This window comes from Mandrillus leucophaeus, unplaced genomic scaffold, assembly GCF_000951045.1.
Source record: "Mandrillus leucophaeus isolate KB7577 unplaced genomic scaffold, Mleu.le_1.0 Scaffold169, whole genome shotgun sequence".
In the NCBI taxonomy this organism is placed as follows: domain Eukaryota; kingdom Metazoa; phylum Chordata; class Mammalia; order Primates; family Cercopithecidae; genus Mandrillus; species Mandrillus leucophaeus.
The window spans coordinates 5,475,705-5,494,810 of NW_012101687.1; the positions used below are offsets into that span (position 1 = coordinate 5,475,705).

General features: G+C 33.8%; 1 protein-coding gene across 4 annotated transcripts in view; it reads left to right on the forward strand.

Annotated features, from left to right (window-relative positions):
* CNOT2 (CCR4-NOT transcription complex, subunit 2) overlaps positions 1-19,106 on the forward strand; it is a 109,072-nt gene that overhangs the window by 67,996 nt on the left and 21,970 nt on the right. For all 4 annotated transcript variants that reach the window (XM_011976631.1, XM_011976632.1, XM_011976634.1 and 1 more), the window contains 4 exons: positions 5,164-5,230; positions 15,550-15,697; positions 16,408-16,590; positions 18,892-18,971. In XM_011976631.1, the coding sequence (XP_011832021.1) occupies positions 5,164-5,230; positions 15,550-15,697; positions 16,408-16,590; positions 18,892-18,971 (478 nt within the window). The remainder of the gene's footprint in view (positions 1-5,163; positions 5,231-15,549; positions 15,698-16,407; positions 16,591-18,891; positions 18,972-19,106) is intronic.

The following is a 19,106-nucleotide window of genomic DNA, read 5'->3' on the forward strand; positions in this document are numbered from 1 at the left end:
GCATTTTTCAGATTGGTTTTTACTGACCTATGGAATACTTTGTGCATTTATTTTATAACAAACTGCCATGTAAAACTCTTTTATTAGTTTTTGGTGATTGAGAATGTAGGCCCTGGAAATCCTACTGTGTGAATTTTTATGTCAGCTACCTGATTTGCTAGCTATGTGTCTTAGGACATCTGTCTGCGTGTCTCAGTTTTCTCATCTGTAAAATAGGAACTATAGTACATAGCTTATGGAGGATGTTTTTTTTCAAGTGGGAGAATAGTTAGTGTTTGTGAGGGGGGCACTGAAGTGACTGCTGTAATTAAGACAGACTGTAGAAAATAGGTTAGCAGTTAATATTAAAAACCTTTAAAATGTAAACATTCCTTGAGTCAGTCATATGTCTTTCTGTAAATTTCTACTTCAGCTCTAACCTGACATTCAGACAATATAATATAATGCCATACTTTTTTTTTTAAATAAAAAATTTGAATCTCAAGTGTTTAACACTAAGGAATTAACTACATTGAGTATTACACTATTTTTCAAATGTTCCTTATGTAAGCTTAAGAATAGTTTAATGAAAATTGTTTGAAATACCTAGTAGATGCATATCGTCAGTTATCTGATTTGTAAGCTACCCTGTTCTGTGACTTAATGACTGTTTTGTTTTACTGCCTGCCTCCTCCCTTGCCCCTTTTCCCTTTTGCTCTTTTTTGTTTGTTTGTTTTTGGGGATTTTTTGAGTCAGAGTTTCGCTCTTGTTGCCTAGGCTGGAGTGCAATGGCAGGATCTTGGCTCACTGCTACCTCCGCCTCCTGGGTTCAAGCGATTCTCGTGCTTCAGCCTCCCAAGTAGCTGGGATTACAGGCGTGTGCCAACACGCCCAGCTAATTTTTGTATTTTTAGTAGAAACAGGATTTCTCCTTGTTGGTCAGGCTGGTCACGAACTCCCGACCTCTGGGGATCTGCCCGCCTCAGCCTCCCAAAGGGCTGGGATTACAGGCATGAGCCACCGCGCCCGGCCTTGTTCTTTTTTAATGTATTACCTTCTCATAGTCTTTCCTTTTTTTGTGCCTGTTTGCTACATTTCGTTAGTTTCATGTTTTAAGTCATTCGTTTTCCAATTTTAAAGGTTCTTTAGCTTCTCTCTAGATCTGGAACTCTATGTGTGTGCATGCATATGCTTTCTTCCTTTTTCTTTGTCTCTTTTTCTCTTTGTGGATATGATACAGTTAAAGTCATAATTCATTTGTGGTTTTTGTCCTGGAATAATAACATAGTGCTAGGAATTATGTTATCACCATAATTTTGAGTATATTATACAGTCTTATAAAAACAATATTTTAAAACTTAAATGTTATTTTTTAATTGCTGTCATGGTCAGGGAATTTTTATGTAACAAAATTTTTTTGTATTTCCTTGCAACAATTTGTGGATTTCTTTGACATTCTGTGTATTAAAGGATAAAGAAGCTCTGTGATGGGTTAGGGAAATAACCAGAATCACATTACTATTTCTTCTAGTTGCTTCCTGCTTTTTATTGTTGTTTGACTGCTGTGTGCATTATAGATTTCTGAGAGATTTGGAAGACCTGATTATTTTGATGATTTTAGAGTGTGCTTTAACTTGTTGTTTTCACCTTTCTATTAATCTTTTTCTACCTTTTGCCACTCTTGAGAACACAAGTTCTACGCCTTATTTTACCTGGAATTTGTAAAGATAAACTTTTCTTTAGCACCCTGGGCAAAAAGTTATATAAATTAAGGGTATTATTTAATAAATTTCTCAGAGTCTGAATACCCGCCCTCACTCCTGTTAATGATAGTTCTGCAACTGAGGGGAAGATTAGATTATTAGCAGCTGCTGCTACCATTTATTGAGCACATACTATATGTCATATTTTATTTCATTTAACCTTCACTTCAGCTCTGTGAGGTAGGTAGTCATTTTCATTTTATAGGAGAAACCGAGTATTGGCTGTTCCATAGGTAAGTGGCAGAACCAAGATTCAAACGCAGATTATTTCTGACTCCAAAACTAGGCTCTTTCTATTTGTGCTGCATCCCCTACTGTAATGTGTTTCTTGATCTAAAGTTTTATACTTTTCTAAGAAATTTACCTTTATATTATTAACTTTCAGAATTTAAAAAATATATAAATTTTGTTTTCTGTTAATAGTACTTACTGTTCTGTCAGTGTATTTCTTGTGCGTTTTCTATGCTCTCATAAAAAGCATTTCTGTGACATTCACATTTCTTCACTGTGTGTTAAATCCATTTTTAGCACCAATTTATTTCATGAAATATTGCCTTCAGAATTTAAAAGTACAGATTCTTAGGGATAGACTTTATAAGAAATTAGATATTTGCATTTTTGAAACATTTTGAGGCAGTAATTTTAACATATGTCTGTATAGCTGATTGATGCTTATTTTACATGAATGTGTTGAAGGTTATAAACTCTTAAATTTAACGTTAAACTACTTTTATTATTCCTGTAAAGCTGTGTTTACTAACCGCTTTCATGTAGTGGCACATAGAGAAAATTATATTTAATATTACACGCTGTGGTAAGTGAATCACCCTACCGCTCTCGATGTCAAGTAGTTGGCCTGGGGACCCACCGCCTCTTTACCTTCATGCTCTGCTTCCCCTCCCTACTTACTCCCTCCTCCCATTTTGAGAGGGCAGATACTCAGGCATACTTGTAACTCAGGATATATAATCAGTGTGAGGAAGTAGACTAAAATGTGTGTTGTCTGGAGTTAACTATTCAATAAACATAAATATCTGATGAAAAATGTTTTAAGTGTTTTGACAATATTCACATTATGGATTGTTTTAAGTCATGCATTTATGTTGGCCAGCACCTTATATTTGCAGCCTTTAGAAACAACTATACTTTTTTATTTATAGCTTATAATGATAGAAAATCATGATTCTTATGAATTTTATATAAATCTTTTACCTCCCTTTTCTGATGGTTGATTTGTATTACTATTAGGAAAACCAGATTTTAAGATATCAAGCATTATTTGGAATAAAGAAGGCCACTACATAATCATAAAATAAAACTTACTAAAAAGGATAAAACTTCCTTTCTTTTTTTTTTTTTTTTTTTTAATTTTACTTTAAGTTCTAGGATATGTGCGCAGAACGTGCAGGTTTGTTACATGGATATACATGTGCCATAAACCTTTTCCCTTGTGTGATCGACTAAAGCTTTATTATATGTTCTTGTTCTTGCAATTTAGAAATGAACTTTTAATATACTTAACAAAATATTTTCAGTTAATGCAGTAACAGTAATCTATAATACCTAAGGAAAGAACTTATTATGCATCTTTTGATCTGTTGGGTTATACTTGGGAAAGAATATACAGTTTAGTTGTATAGATAAAGAATGTTAGTTTAATTGTCTAGGTTACACATCCTCTGGATTTGGGAGGGAATATTTGTAAGGTTTGATGCTTTTTTGTTTGTTTTGTTTTGTTTTGTTTTTTAGAATAATCACTACTGTCTTATTAATATTACTGCTTTTTTTTTTTTTTTTTAGAGTGGTGTATAACTCAGCCCTACCTCAGGAGTGTCTGATGTTTATCATTGGTCTAAAACTATAGTTGTATAAAAAATTTTGCAAACTTTAGTATAATTAAAACAACTTAGAATTTTGACATGAAAAAAGTATGAAATGTATATTGTAAAACCTCTACCATGTAAATGTTTCACCTTGCAGCACCACAAGACAGGATGAGAAAATAGAAAAAACAAACAAAAATACTTGTTTCACTTCTTGGTTTTTCTAACTGTGTCAGTGTCAGCATGATTTCCCATCCCTGGAAACCACACATCAGCCTCTGATAGTTCTCTCTTTTATGAGTCTCCATTCTCCTCCTTTTCCGATTATACCCCAGCTAGTCAACAGGACATAAAATAACTCTTACTTCTACCACCAGAATGCCTCTTATTTTTAGTTCCACTTCTGCTGTTGTCATTTAGCATCTCAACATAACCCATTTCTGCTATTAGAGTTATCTTCCCAAAGCCCATTTTGATTGCCACTTCTTGCTTAATATTATTTTTCTTTTTATTGCTATAGTTGGTAGCCATTCTTGTATGGCATTTATTTTGCATTCTTCTATGCCCTAACATGGGTGAGCTTTATCTCCGAATAGAGGTGAACTTTATCTCCTTTCATAGTTATCCTGTCACCACTGTTTATGTTCTCTAATAATATTACAAACCTTTATTTTTTTTTTTTAACAACTGGATGCTGGGTTTTTGTGTTCAATTTTTAAGTTTTTGTTCAATTTTTTTGAATTTCAATAGTTTTGGGGGTACAGGTGGTTTCTGGTTACATTACTAACCTTTATTACACTTGTTACACTGCATATTCTTGAGGGAAGACCCCTTCATTGTATGTACCTAAATGTTACCACTCTGTGTATTCCTGATACCTTTGTGTAGCTCCAGTGATGTTTCATGTTTCCTTTAGAGCATTTACCACACTGTGCCTTAAAATATAATGAGTTGTATAATTCATTCTCTTTCCCCAGTAGATTGTAAGCCCCTTGATGACATGGCTCATGTCTTATTTAATTAGGATGTTTTGATGGTTGTCTAATATAAGACAGGAAATACACAAATATGCACACACACATATTTTCATTTACTCAGCTTCAGTATTTACTTTGAGTATATAGCACTGCTACCTTCATTTCTATGAGGAATATAAAATGAATGTATGTTCTGTGAACATAATATATCTTCAAATAATTTACATCTACAAGGAAAAAAATTGATGAAGTAAATTCAAAGGCATTGTACAAGCGCCATGAAGTTCATATCACAAATATATAAATTATATACCATATCTATATAATTTTATTTTTTTAACTTGCTAAGTGAAATAGTAGTGTTGCTATAGCTGAAGTTAGTGTGACTTTTAGAAAACTTACAGTATTAAATATTAATTTCATTTGCACAGTTTGGTTTTATCCAATTGTGATATTCTCTTAAGAAGCATGGAATCTATCATAGAATGTTTGTTTTATGTTTTTCTGAAGAATGAGAAAAAGTGTTAGATTTTCACATTTATGGTATGATTCACAGATTTGTAGAGTATAATTGCAATGCTCTGTTTTCTTTATGCTCTAATATAATTAATTTGTTTCTAGATGCTGGCATCACCATCTACATCAGGTCAGCTGTCTCAGTTTGGGGCAAGTTTATACGGGCAACAAAGTAAGAATTTTGTGTTTATTCTGGGATACTTTATTCAAAGAGAAAAATAAGTAACTACCAAATAAAGAACAACCAGTACTTCCTTTGTGGGTTTACTGTATGATTTAAAAGGAAAAATGTTTAATTTTCAGAGTTTTATTTTACTTACATAGCAAAATCTCATTATTTCAGACCTTATTGATCCTAAGGTTGCTATTACTTTGGATATAGCATAGAATGAAATTTATTTCAACATCTTTCATATCTGTAATTTTTTTGCAGTATTTTTGAAGAATTTGCTAAACAAACTAAAAATAGACATTCTCTGTTTTCAATTAAAGAAAGTTAAAAGCTTTTTTTAGTTTATTTGATTGGCTACTCTGTGTGTGTGTGTGTGTGTGTGGGCGCGTGTGTGTGTGCGCGCGTGCGCGCCTGTTTAAGTAAGCTCATTACTTAGCGGTTTGTAAAATGTTCTTTGTTTCACAAATATTTCTGAAATATTTCTTCTTTTGCTTTAGCTCAATCTGGATATAGAATCTAGATTTTTGACTCAAACAGTTTAATGCTTGTTCCATTTTGCAGGCTTCTATTTCTTTTAAAGCGCTGTAATACTTTTAAAGCGCTTAGCACAGAACCTAGTGCATAGTAAGTGCTCAATAAATGTTAGCTATTATCACATAAAATTTTTATAAAACTAAACAATAAAATATCTTTATATTTTATCAAATTAACTTCCCAAATTGTTAAATATTAGTATGATTTTATCTCTGTTAATGTCAGATCTGTTGATCTCCCATTTCTGTTAATGTAATCTCTGTTAATAGAAGGGAATTAAAAGTGTTATAAATTCCCATCAGACATTATAGGATAATTGAATAACTGATGAAGACATCCGATGACTATCTTAACCAGTTTCAAATAAAAATCAATAATTTGATTTGGAACTCTCCCAGTATAATGAAAAGCAAAGTTTTGATAGGTATCAGAATAGTTTGTCATACCACTTTACCTTTCAAATTGATTCAAAGTGGGAGGATGAAACTTATTTTGTATACAAGCATGGTTTCCATTTACTTTTTCTGTCTATCTTTTGTGGCTTTTCTCTTTTTTTGCTATGGAAGACAATTTTGTTAATGTAGAATTAGTAGATAAAAGTTATTCTTGTATTAACAGTTTTTCTCCAGTCAAACCAAGAAACATTTTCATAGCTTATTACATAAAAAATATTGTTGTTTATCTACAAATATTTATCCTAGTTGTTGAAGGACTATTATTAGCTAGTAATTTATTCTGCTTACCCTGTGTTTTAGTATGATTTTCACCCTTCTGGTAACCCTTACTATAGAAATATCTAGCTATTTTAAAGCTACCTTTTGCTACCTTTTATTTCTTTAGAGCAACTGCAAGGAACTTACTTTATCTTTTGGAAGACCACCATTTATCACAGCAGAAAGTAGATATGGATTGGAGAAAAATTGTATTTGAGAAACTAAGGTTATTTTGTAAAGGATAATGGCAATTACTATAGTTATAATTAGCTATCTGGATTTTTAGAAATTCTAGTCTAATTTTTTTTACCTACAAATGTGAAATTGTAACTAGGCTAAGATATGGAATGGGTTAGGTGTGAAATGCAGTTATGTCATTGGTATGATAGATATTTATGTTTTTGTTTTTAAGGACATACAAAGATTAATACATGAGCAAATTTATTTTCATTAGAAAAAGAATTTTAAGGTACTTATTAGTTTAAAAAGAAGCCATGTATGGCAAACATTTTCCATTGGAGTTCAATATATTAAATCACTATATTCCTGTCACATTGGTGAAGCAACATTTTGAATGTATGGCTTACTCTTTTAAAATGACATTTTAAATGTTAGATAGAGTACAGAAAAATTGAACCTTAGATCAACTTTCCAAGATGTCAAGCTAGAAGCTATAACTAGTGGAGAAAGAAAGAGTCTAGGTTGCCAATTTCTGTCTGTTAGGACAGACCCAGGAAGGCCAAATAGGTCATTCAGCTGGTAGGTAATCTGAACAAACACCTTGTCAGACAGCAGAACACAAGCTACCATGTGGGGCTTGAGGGTTAAGGTTTTAATAATTTAAGTCAGAATGACAAAACTTAAGGGACTGACTTGAATGAAAGATGGAGAGAGAAGGAATTAGTAGGTGAGTGTAGATTAGAGATATTATTCTTTTTTTTTTTTTTTTTTTTGGAGTCTCACTCTGTTGCACAGGCTGGAATGCAGTGGCCGGATCTCGGCTCACTGCAAGCTCTGCCTCCCGGGTTTATGCCATTCTCCTGCCTCAGCCTCCCGAGTAGCTGGGACTACAGGCGTCCGCCACCTCACCCGGCTAGTTTTTTTGTATTTTTTAGTAGAGACGGGGTTTCACCATGTTAGCCAGGATGGTCTCAATCTCCTGACCTCATGATCCGCCCTTCTGGTCCTCCCAAAGTGCTGGGATTACAGGCTTGAGCCACCGCGCCCGGCCTAGAGATATTATTCTTATGGCCACGTATAGTAATTGCACGTTGACATTGGTGTAACTAAAAGTTCTTTTGTTTCCCAAGTGCATTGAGTACCACTATTAATTCTATTCAGTTGGCAAACTTTAATTGTAATTCGTGCCATTAAAATGTGAGATCTACTATCTATTGTGTGTTCTTGATGGTTAGAAAGGTTAGCAGTGGAAGAGATACAGAAGGAAGAGTGCCCTCTCTAGAAGTAAGAGTCACTGAGATTAAACAAGAAAGGGAGTTCATCTTGGAATAGATACAGAAGTGCTTAAACCTGGATTTGGCTAGATTTGGGTGGAAGTGATTATGCAGTGCCATGAGGTAGCCAGAGAATGCTGGCTATACTAGACTCGTATGGTCTTCGGTTCTAGTATAGTATGATGGTATCCAAATATGTAAGAGACTTTTCATCCAAGAATTCATGTGAATACTGTGCATGGAATGATAACTATAGAAACCAGTGGACATACTCTTGTATTCAAGTTGCATAATGTTTCCTATTTGTTATATTTGAGTGTGTGATAAGCTTTTAGGTGAATTAAGTCCTCACTTAACATTTGAAAGTTTTTTGAAACTGCGACTTGAAGCAAAACTACATATAACAAAACCAATTTTTTGTTCTCATCATCATTACAATGGAATGATGTTGAATGAAACAACATTATTCAAGGACCTGCTGTATGTTTTTTTGCCTAAAATCACAGTTTGCAAGAGCGATGAATGGCATTAAGTGAGGACTTCCTGTACACCTTACAGGCTTCAAGACCCATGAGCTCCCTTAAGCTGTCTCCTAGATTAGAATCAACAGGGAACCAGGAATTAATTTCTTCTGGATAGTCAAAGCATTGGAATTAAGTGGTTGATAGTTGCATTTACCTTTTCTTAGTTACCAACAGGATCTAGGGCCTTGTAAGATTGGAGAAAAAGGAAACTGTCATTTACTGAGTGCTTTCTATGTGCATGTTATCTTATAGGCACATAGCTTAGCAAAATATCTGGGTGAATTCATTATACAAATTTGTATCTGAATTCTCAGAGGACCCAGGTGTTTAGTTGGAAGAGGAACTAAATCTGTCTTTCTAAGTTCTGGACTCCTAGCTTGAGAACAATGACATAGTCTCATGCTTCCAGCAGACATTTCTTTAGCCTCCTGCTTTAAGAACACCTATGTGAAAGCTGTTTGCTTCATAGAGAACCCAGAGCACAGGTGGAGTGGTTCAGAAGTGATGCTATCAGCTATTTAAATAGGTACATGACATATTTTGGTTGCTTTAGGAAATTGTAGGACCATTGAACAGATACTAAATGCTTAGTAATAAGTACGGAGTGCTCTGGGATTTCTTGCTCTCTCGAACACGTGTTTTATAGTTGGGGAAGATAGGACATATTTATATGTAAAATATTAAATAACCGCCTATCATGCTAACACATAGATTAAAGATACCATGTGCAGAATGGTGTAGACAGACTTTTAGGGAGCAAAGTCTGTCTATACCATTCTCCTTGAGGAGTACCAAAAAAAAAAAAAGTTATCTATAGTGGTATGGAAAAGCTTCAAAAAGGTGGTAGGAACTAAAGTTGACAAATACTTATTGGGTCCCTACCATACATGTTCTGCCATGCTAGATACTGCAGATGTGTGGTAGAAGAGATCATCTCATTTATGCCATCTCTGCATAGTGTACCTACTGCTGTGGTGTTGCTGCATTATTTGTTGCATGTCTTCATTGCCTTTGTATCCTCAGTACTTTGCATATGACAAGCACTCAGTAAATATTGAATGCATGATCAATAAGAGGCAGTCTCATATAATCTAGTAGGATAAGTACACAAATGATTTTACTATGTAGTAGAGTAAGAAGTTCAGGGTTATTTGGATATTTCAGATGAGATAGGGTGCATTCAGGATGGTACAGCTGTAGACTATTTGGATATTTCAAAGGCAGGAGTAATCACGTATCTTGGAAAATGATTAGGAAAAGAATTTACTGATGAGATTATATTTGAGATTGGCATTGAACACACTGTGAGTAAACTTATTTTAGCAGTGGGAATAACATCCACAGCATGGGATAGATTTAGGAATGGCCTACTATATCAAGACAGGAGAAACCTGTTAGGCTATTAATACTGATTTCAGCAAGAAGTACAGTCTTCACATTTCTGAGAGATTGATTTCAAGATCATTGCTACTTTCCAAGTTTAAGAACACAGCTATAGAATAACATTTTCCACCATAAAACATCTGTTTTTGGTTTTTTGGCGAAAACTATCACTTCATTAGACTGTCTTATTTTATCTTCACTTTTGGTACCACCTGTTGGCTTTCTTTCCATAGGTATGTCTCATATACAGAGAGAGCTAATATTTATTGAGTATTATTTACTGTGTATCAGATGCAGTTTTAAGTATTTATGTGAATTAACTCATTTAACCTTCACAACAGCTCCATAAGAGGTTAAGGAATTTGCTCAGGGTTACACGATAGTAAGTAGTAGAGCCAGGATTATATTACTTTGTAAGAGTAACTATGTGAACATGAGCTGAAAACATCAGTTTCTTTGAAACCTGAATGCCATGACCCTAGAAAGCCATTTGTATGTAGTAGAAGCTACCAGTGTTAAATCCACAGATGCCAAGAATCTATTGAATTAAGACATTGTGATAGAATGTATTCATTCTAATAATTATGTATTTATTGGGTACCTACAATGAATGAGGTATTATTTCAAGATATAAGTAAGAATATGGCAAATAACAAATGTCTTGTTTTTATGGAGCGAGAGAGAGAGGGAATGTTACTACTCCTGCAGTAGTCCAGGGAAAAAAAAAATAGGATGACTTGGACTAGTGGAGGTGTTGAGAAGTGATCAGATTTGGGACATTTTGTAGATAGAGCTAATGGGACTGGATGATGTAGGAGTGAAAGAAAGGGATCAAGAATGATTTCTAAGCTTTCAGACCTGCAAACCTTTGTGAATGAGTGCCACTAATCTAGAGCAGAAATTTAGGTTGAGGAATGTAGAGTGTACTTGGGAGATCCACACAGCTGTTCCACAGGTAAAGAGTCTGTGGCACTCCTCTAAAGATCCAGCCAGATGTTGAGACTCTCAGCTGATTTGAGCACAGCAGCCACTTCTCATAGCTGTTGAAGCCACTTAGCTCCATCCATGTTTCTTGTCTCATGCATTCTTAGCACATAGAAGGCAAAGTGTGTTCCTCCTTCAGGTGTATAACTTGTCCTTATTTTCATATATCTTGTCATTCTCTCAGACAGAACTATTGTAACATTTATACCCACCTGACTCCCCACCACTGCCACCACCAGACACCTGGCTAAGTCTCATATGTTGTTTAATTCATATACTATCTTCTATCCCCTCCAGGAAAATTTTTCTGCTCCCAGACTCACTCTATTCCCAAGTCTGAGTTAGTTCTTACAAGCACTCAAACACTTCGTGTCTGCTGCATGTAAACACCTTGGTCATAGCACTTATTTATTTTTAAGTAGTCTTTTGTATCTCTAGAACAAGAGAAGGGAAAGTATTCTTGGTGAGGAGTTAGATATGAGTAGTAAAGGACAGATTTGAGGAAAGGAATAGAGAAAGAAGAAAGAAGATTATAAATAGATATGTAGTATGTAAACAGTGAAATGTCCGTTAAGGTTAGAAAACATCTTTGGGTCTTGACAGAATTTTAATACTATAGAACAGTGGTTCTCAACCCTGACTGCACCCATAGAAACACCTAGGGAATTTTTAAAATTTCACTGACATGATTGCCCAAAATCACAATGGCTGGAGAGAAGACCCAGACATAAAAGTTCCCTGGATGATGCAAACATTATTAACTACCATTAAAAAATGGAAAATGATATTGGTTGCAAAAAGGACGTTGAAATAGGAGTCAAGAAATTGGATAATTGTCTTTATGCCTCATTACTTGTGATCTTGAGCAAGTCACTTAATGCCTAGAGTGAGTTCTTGATCTGTAACCTACTTGGATAATCTCTGGAGTCTTTTCTATTCTAAAATACTTTCAATTTAATGAAGAAAATTGCATAAGGAAATCATTTTGCAGGAATCATTAACCAGCTAAGTGCAAGACAGGTTGAAGGTAAGAAGCCATTGAGATAGAGCACCATTTAGAACTGTTGCCCTTTTTAGTATGGGCATGCCAGTGAGTTCCTAGAGGAAGCTGGCTGCTTTGCAAATGGAAAAGGGGACACTTTGAGGCATCAGTTAAGGACTACTCTCTCCTACCCCCATAAAGATTTTAGAGGACTTTAAGTATGAATATTCAGGGATTTGATTGCTATGATTTTATTTTTTTCATGTAACTTAGTATTTTTTGTTTCTAGTAAAATATTGAATAAAGAATGACATATTTTGCCGTAAGTGTTTAAGGGATGTACTGTTAAAAAGTTTGTGCAGTGAAAATAATTAATGGAATAATTTCTTAGATCATATTCTTTAAGAGTTTCTGAAAAATGATCAATAAAGAATTTGTTTTGACTGTCTAACACCCTGCCAGATAAGAGACAGGAATCTATTTAGAATGTGTTCATATAGTCCTCCTAATATTGTATTATTTGTAATTATCAGTTGTTAGATTGAAAGAAAAATTTGACTCAGAATTATAACCTTTTAAACTTTTTTTAAAAATTTGTTCTTTTATTCTTTGTAAAAAGGTGATAACCCTCTTTATAAGATGATTATAAGAAGGAAGTGAGATGAAGTAGTATAGTGCTTTGTTGAGAAGTGCCCAATAAATTTTAATTTTACTGTCCCCCCAGTCACCTGTTCATACAGAACTCATTTATACATATTTATATTTTTGCCTGTTTTCATTTTTTTATGCCAAGAAACTCCTTGAGTTCTTCCTATTTTTCTTTTTTTCAGCTGTATGTCCTATTCTTGGCATAATATTTTAGAGATGATTTTCTGTGATTGTTTCTAATTATACTAGTGAGAGGTTAGATTTTTTTTTTCCCCTTGATCCTATTCAGTTGTGATAGTTTGACTCAAGCATCTCAAAGTTAATGACTTGGTATATTTAGTTTCCCAAAACCAAATCTTTATATATACCTATCCAGTGCCATTAATTCTTTATGTTTTAAAGAAATTCAGTTTTTAAAATAAATTTAAAGTAACAATTATTGAGTATTCAGGGGTTGATGATCCAATTTGAAGTGATGTACTCTTTTTTGATCTTTTTGTACTACTTCAACAAAATGAAACTTAGACTTTTTGAAATTGTTAGCTGTTTTTGTGAAGATTAATTTTCGAAAGCTAAAATTAAACACTGAAAGTAAGTTACTTTATTCCATACGGTCTCTGTCCAGTTTTAGCACTAAAATCAATTCAAGGATGCCAATCCCTAATTGACCAAAGAGCCTTACCATTCTTGTTTTCTTCTCCAGATTTTTTTTGCTGATGTTCAGATAATTTCCAATCTCTAAAATATTCCTGAAATTATAAATTTTTATGATACAGCATAGAATAATATATATGTGGAGACTTGAAGGAGTCAAATCTCAGTGAGCCTTTTGTAGGGCTCAGCGATTATTAAAAGGGGGCCAAAGGGGCACTAGATTTTTGAAAAATGTATGTTTGTTTATGGTGGTGAATGTGTAGAGAGGGTGAAAAGTAAAGGAAAAGTAAAACAAGAAAGAAAACTGATAGGTATGAAGATGAGAGAGAAAGAAAATGGAGGGAAGAGAGCAAGACGTGGAGATTTAGAAAAAAGGTTGAAAGCAGCGGGAAAATACATTAGAGGTGTTGCAATTAGTAGGCACTCACAGGGGTGCTAATCAAGAGTTCTGTTGGGCTCCCGTAGTGCTGCTATTAAGGAGCTAAGAGATCTAAATTCTAGTCCTAGTTCTTTGTGTTGCCATGGAGAAGTCAGTTAACTTATATGAGGCTCAGTTTCCTTATCTGTCTGGGAAATGGGAACTAGGTGATCTTTAAGATCTCTTCCGGCTCTAAAATTGTTTGACATTATCTTGGTGGTCAGTAACTGTGAGAAACACATTCCTGAGGAAAATTTGCAGCTATAGCTGACTTCAGGACAGCATGTTTAGGGAGTAGGATGTAAGCTCCCTGAGGGTAGGGGCCTTTTCTGTTGTGTTCACTGCTGTATCCCCAGCAGCTAGCACAATGCTTGTTACATAGTAGGCATTCATTAAATGTTTGTTGAATGAATGATGTGAAAAGTATGTTGATGGTTATGAGCACACCTAGAAAGCCTTAAAGAAAAATGGTGTGCTTTAGGGAGGGAAAAGACAGATTTCTTCAGAAGAAATCTTAAGCAGGCTGATTTTTAATCTCTTATTCTTCCTTATTTTGTCCCAGATTCAGAGAAAGTGGCTACAGCTAGTGGCATTCTCATAGTCACAAAACTTACGGTGGTTGTAGACATACATAACAGTGTACATGTAATCTAAGCCAGTTCCCTTAAAGTATCTTACAGAAAGGCAGAACCAAGCTTGGGTCTTCATGAAACTTGAGTGAAAAGTATATACGTAGAATATATTAGCTATATTGAATTAGATTGATTGGATTCATTCAGTTGAGAGGCAAAGTTAGGCTACAAGCTGAGATACAGGCTGCCAAATTTAAGATAACAATCAGTGAGATACTCACTAACCACTCCTATCCCTAGGTTAGAAGGTGAAACATTATTATGCCAAAAGATAAAATCACCTTAAGTCCCTAGCACTGAAGTCATCTATTTACTGATTAGCTCTCACTCTATCTTATCCCTTTTATCTAATCTCTAGTTCAGAATAAGTTTGATTGATGAAGCAGACTAGAAATAGAAAGCACTAAAAAGTGTAGGTCAGGAAGATAGAGGAAAGGAGGAGGAATTCGTAGACAGATATGACAGCGTAAGTGATAGCTGTACTTCTTGACTTTGAAGCATAAAAGGAAACAAAATAAACATATGCTGTCTATGATAATTATCCTGGATTATTAAAAAAATACATAATTCCTATAAGCTGAATGAAAACTCAGGAAATATACATTTTTTAAAAAATAATTTATCCAAAGTGTTTTGTTTTGTTTTGTTTTGTATTGGAATGATAAAACTCTTAGTAGTCTTTAAAAAAATAAATAAACCTATTAGAATGTATAGTCCATCACCACACCTGGCTCCAGGAGTACTAGATAAATATAGGGCCATTATATTTTGACATCTTTTTAAATGTTTTAAAATTTTGTCTTTTATAGGTATATCAGTTTGAGTTTTTTTAACAGTTGCTGGCATTTTATGTTGGAGTTGTAAAAATAGTAATGTTGAGAAATATGTATAAATAGTAAATTGGCTTTTTCTAAAATATATTTTTAAAGGATCACATAAAATTAAAACTACTTCAGCAAAGTGGGGTTAAATGTCTTTCTGTATACATTAGTTGTGAATAAAGACATAAAAACACATGATTGCAAAATTTCATAATGGCCTCTTTGTATGTACACATGTACATATGTGCAAATAGGCCTTTAAGAAAATTTTAGAGCAATATCTATTCATAATATTGTAACTTATTTGTTAGTCATTGATATACTTTATAATGAAATTGAAATATGAAAAATAGGAATATGAAAGAAATATCCATTCATAATATTAAATTTCAGACTAGAACATATTTTTTTGTTAAAATCAGAGTTTATTTGGAATGAATCAAATATATCCATTTAAAATTTGCGTACTATGTTAGGTCATTAAAAGTGTCTTAAATTGCCAACTCCAGAAGATGGATAACAATTTCATTCCTGATGGCAATGAATTTCCTTCTTCTGAATTTTTTTATTAGGTGCACTAGGCCTTCCAATGAGGGGGATGAGCAACAATACCCCTCAGTTAAATCGCAGCTTATCACAAGGCACTCAGTTACCGAGCCACGTCACGCCAACAACAGGGGTACCAACAATGTCACTTCATACGCCTCCATCTCCAAGCAGGTATTTATTAATGGACCAGAATATTTTTCAAAATGTATCTTGGTAGAGTAAGCAAACTTTTAATTTTTTAATAAGGTAATTAATTATTTGATTTTCTGGTTCAGTGCCTTTCACTGAGGAAGAAAATACCTATGCTCTTTTTATTTCAGTGCAAATTGTTAAGTACAATACAAGTGGTTTTTATACTGCAGCTCTCATACTGGTTGTCAGTGGGGTGGATATCAAGGGTTAATCACTTCCTGGGGAGCTTTTTCAAAAGGCATCTGTCTTCCTCAAAGAAATATGTGCAATTTAAAATTCCTCCCCAGATGATTGTGATCATTGCTCCCTCACCACGCATCCATTGCTCTAATGAGCATAAAGTAAAACAGATGACATAGACTATACATTTAGCATGCAGAGGATAAAACGATATGCCTTTGAAATGAAATTATTCTAAATATGTGTGTGAAATACGTTTTATTTTATGTCACAGTCACACCAGTAGTTCTCTCATCTTAGATACCATGTCAGTTGCACTATAATTTGCCCTTTCTTGTTTATTTACTTTTTCTTTTCAAAGAGCTAGAATGACTAAAGAATTAATAAAAATTAGAACTGCAATTTGAAAGTATATTTGAGATTCTAGGGTTGGACCAATTGATTATTTATAGAGAATTTTAATGAGTGATTGTAGAGAGCTTATTTAGTATAATGGACTTCTTTTTCAGGGGTATTTTGCCTATGAATCCTAGGAATATGATGAACCACTCCCAGGTTGGTCAGGGCATTGGAATTCCTAGCAGGACAAATAGCATGAGCAGTTCAGGGTTAGGTAGCCCCAACAGAAGCTCGCCAAGCATAATATGTATGCCAAAGCAGCAGCCTTCTCGACAGCCTTTTACTGTGAACAGGTAAGATGTTTATTGATACTGTGTATAATTGTCTTTCTGGGTATACTCAGATTTGCCTTTTCATATTTTCACTTTGTTCTTGAGGTGTGGCTTCTCTTTAATAAGTGTGTTTCATCATGCATTTATGTCCAAAGATTCTGTTACCCATCACAAAACAATACGTTTTCTTGAAAATCAGGTTGATTTTGGAAAGCACATTAAAACTTTTTGTTGTTGTTGTTGTTGTTAGAAAAGGATTGTTCTTGGATTCACCACCAGGCAAATTTTAGTTGATATGTCCTCTATAAAATAAGTTGATTACCTGTGTGGTAAGAGTTCTAGGCTTATGAATAGAACTGGAGACATGTGTGACTGTTACTACTTTGCTTTAGTTATACTTTGAATACCTTCTCAAGTAAGATTTGGTTTTGTGCATTGGAGACTTACCAACCAAAGACTTTTTAAGATCACATCTATAGTATTTGAAAACGGTATCATGTTTAGGGATTCAAAACAAAAAGATGGGTTTTGTACTTTTTCACTTCTCTTTGCATAGTCTTGCATATACTTTGCAAATAAGAGGAGTTACTCGTTTTGTTAGGATTTTCAAGCTGTTTGGGTAATTTGTATGAGAATTATGTCTGAAATACAACACTTTCTTGCAAAAGTGGTATTTAAGCTTGATTGCCTACCTGTATATGTATATTTTTTAAATGGAGACATGTAGGGGCAAAATGACCTTGATCTAGTTGTTATTATCATACCTATTTGGTTCACTTTCTTCTGTCTAGTAAAATCTGAATTAAAATAGGTTTAGCACATTTACTGTTTAATCTTCATTCCATAAACTCCGGGTTTTGCTTTTATTTAGATATCTATAATTTTACTGCTCTTTTAAATTTTAAAAAAGTTATTTGTGAAGGGTTATCAAAATTCTCATCTCCTTGATAGCTTTCTAACCTTATATCTTTATCGTAACTTTATCCTATCTTTGTGCATTCTCATAGTATTGGGCATTGAATGTATATTTAAAATTTTGCCTTTCAGTATTGTTTCACATTCTGTTTTTAAAATATACTTTGCTTAAATTGTCAATGTAACATGGATCTCTAAAACCCTGCTTATTTCTACTATTGGCAGATTGTATTTATTATAAATTGTTTTCATCTCTGAGCACTTATTCCATGTTTGATGGTACCTGTAATAGCATCAGCAATTCTAATATGCTATTAAACAAAAATTTCCATTGACTTTCTGGCTCTTCTCTAGAGTGTTTGTTGTTTTGTCAGCTGCATGTTTTATCCAAAAATTGTTTCATTATAGGTTTATAGATTTAGTCAAAACCCAAAAACGCCTGTCATCTTCATACAGATTAACCCCACTTACAACATTGATACACTAAGTGCCTTTTATCAGAAGAATATATGACGTTAAAGACATGTGGTTTCACTATAGAATCTGCATTAACAATTCCTATTGACACTCTTAATTATTTGGCCTTGCTCCAAGTTCAGCCTTATTTTTTTTTTCTTCACATGCTTAGTCTTTTACAAAAAAGGGAGGGAGGCATTTGTAACTATTTACGAAATACCAGTTGTGCGTTAGTTTAAAATTAGGGACACCATAGACTGTGTTTTCTTTTAAGTATATGAAAGATAAAACTATATTTAGATAAGAATGATGTATTTTTGAGCACTGAATTCAGTTTTAAAACGCACCATTCCGTTCAGGTCAACTATATATTTATTGAATGTCTGTTATGTCTTCCTGAACACTAAAGGGCAGAGGACGCAGGGAGGAGTTTGACATGGGAGGAGTATGACATAAACTCTGTCCATGAGGAGTTTATATTCTAGTTGGGAAAGATGGATACTGTATGAGAGAAGATCTATTATGAAAAGTAATAATTGCAAGCTTTTACCAATAAAGAAGAAAAACAACTATTTAGCAAGAATAATCTTAACACTAACCTGCATATTTTTGAGGTTAGGTAATTCAGGTATCCAGTAAGTTGACTCTTCAAGTACACAAAATGTGCCCTGAATCTGTTTTCCTCAAGGTTCTCTGTTCCTCAATAAATTCTTGAGATTTTGTTTTTTAACTAATCTGCCTAAAATGTTCTGGTTCTCATTTGTTCATGGAAGGACTTTAGAGAAGTTTTCAAGTAAAGATAAAGAATAGATTCAGAAAAATAATACTAGTGTTGGTTTTGAAACATATTGTTATTTTATATGAAGAGACCAAAAATATACACTTCTGTTTTTCTTCATCTGAAAGTTAGTGTTCTTACTGTATATCTAAAACTATTTTCTATGTACCCAGTATGTCTGGATTTGGAATGAACAGGAATCAGGCATTTGGAATGAATAACTCCTTATCAAGTAACATTTTTAATGGAACAGGTAAGCGTATTCTGGAGCCTAGTACCCTACAAAAAATATGATAGATTTATGAAGTATAAAACAATTCAACACACTGGTCTTTAAATACTGTAGGATTTTTTATTGTGCTAGATGGTAGATTTTAATTCAGTGAGA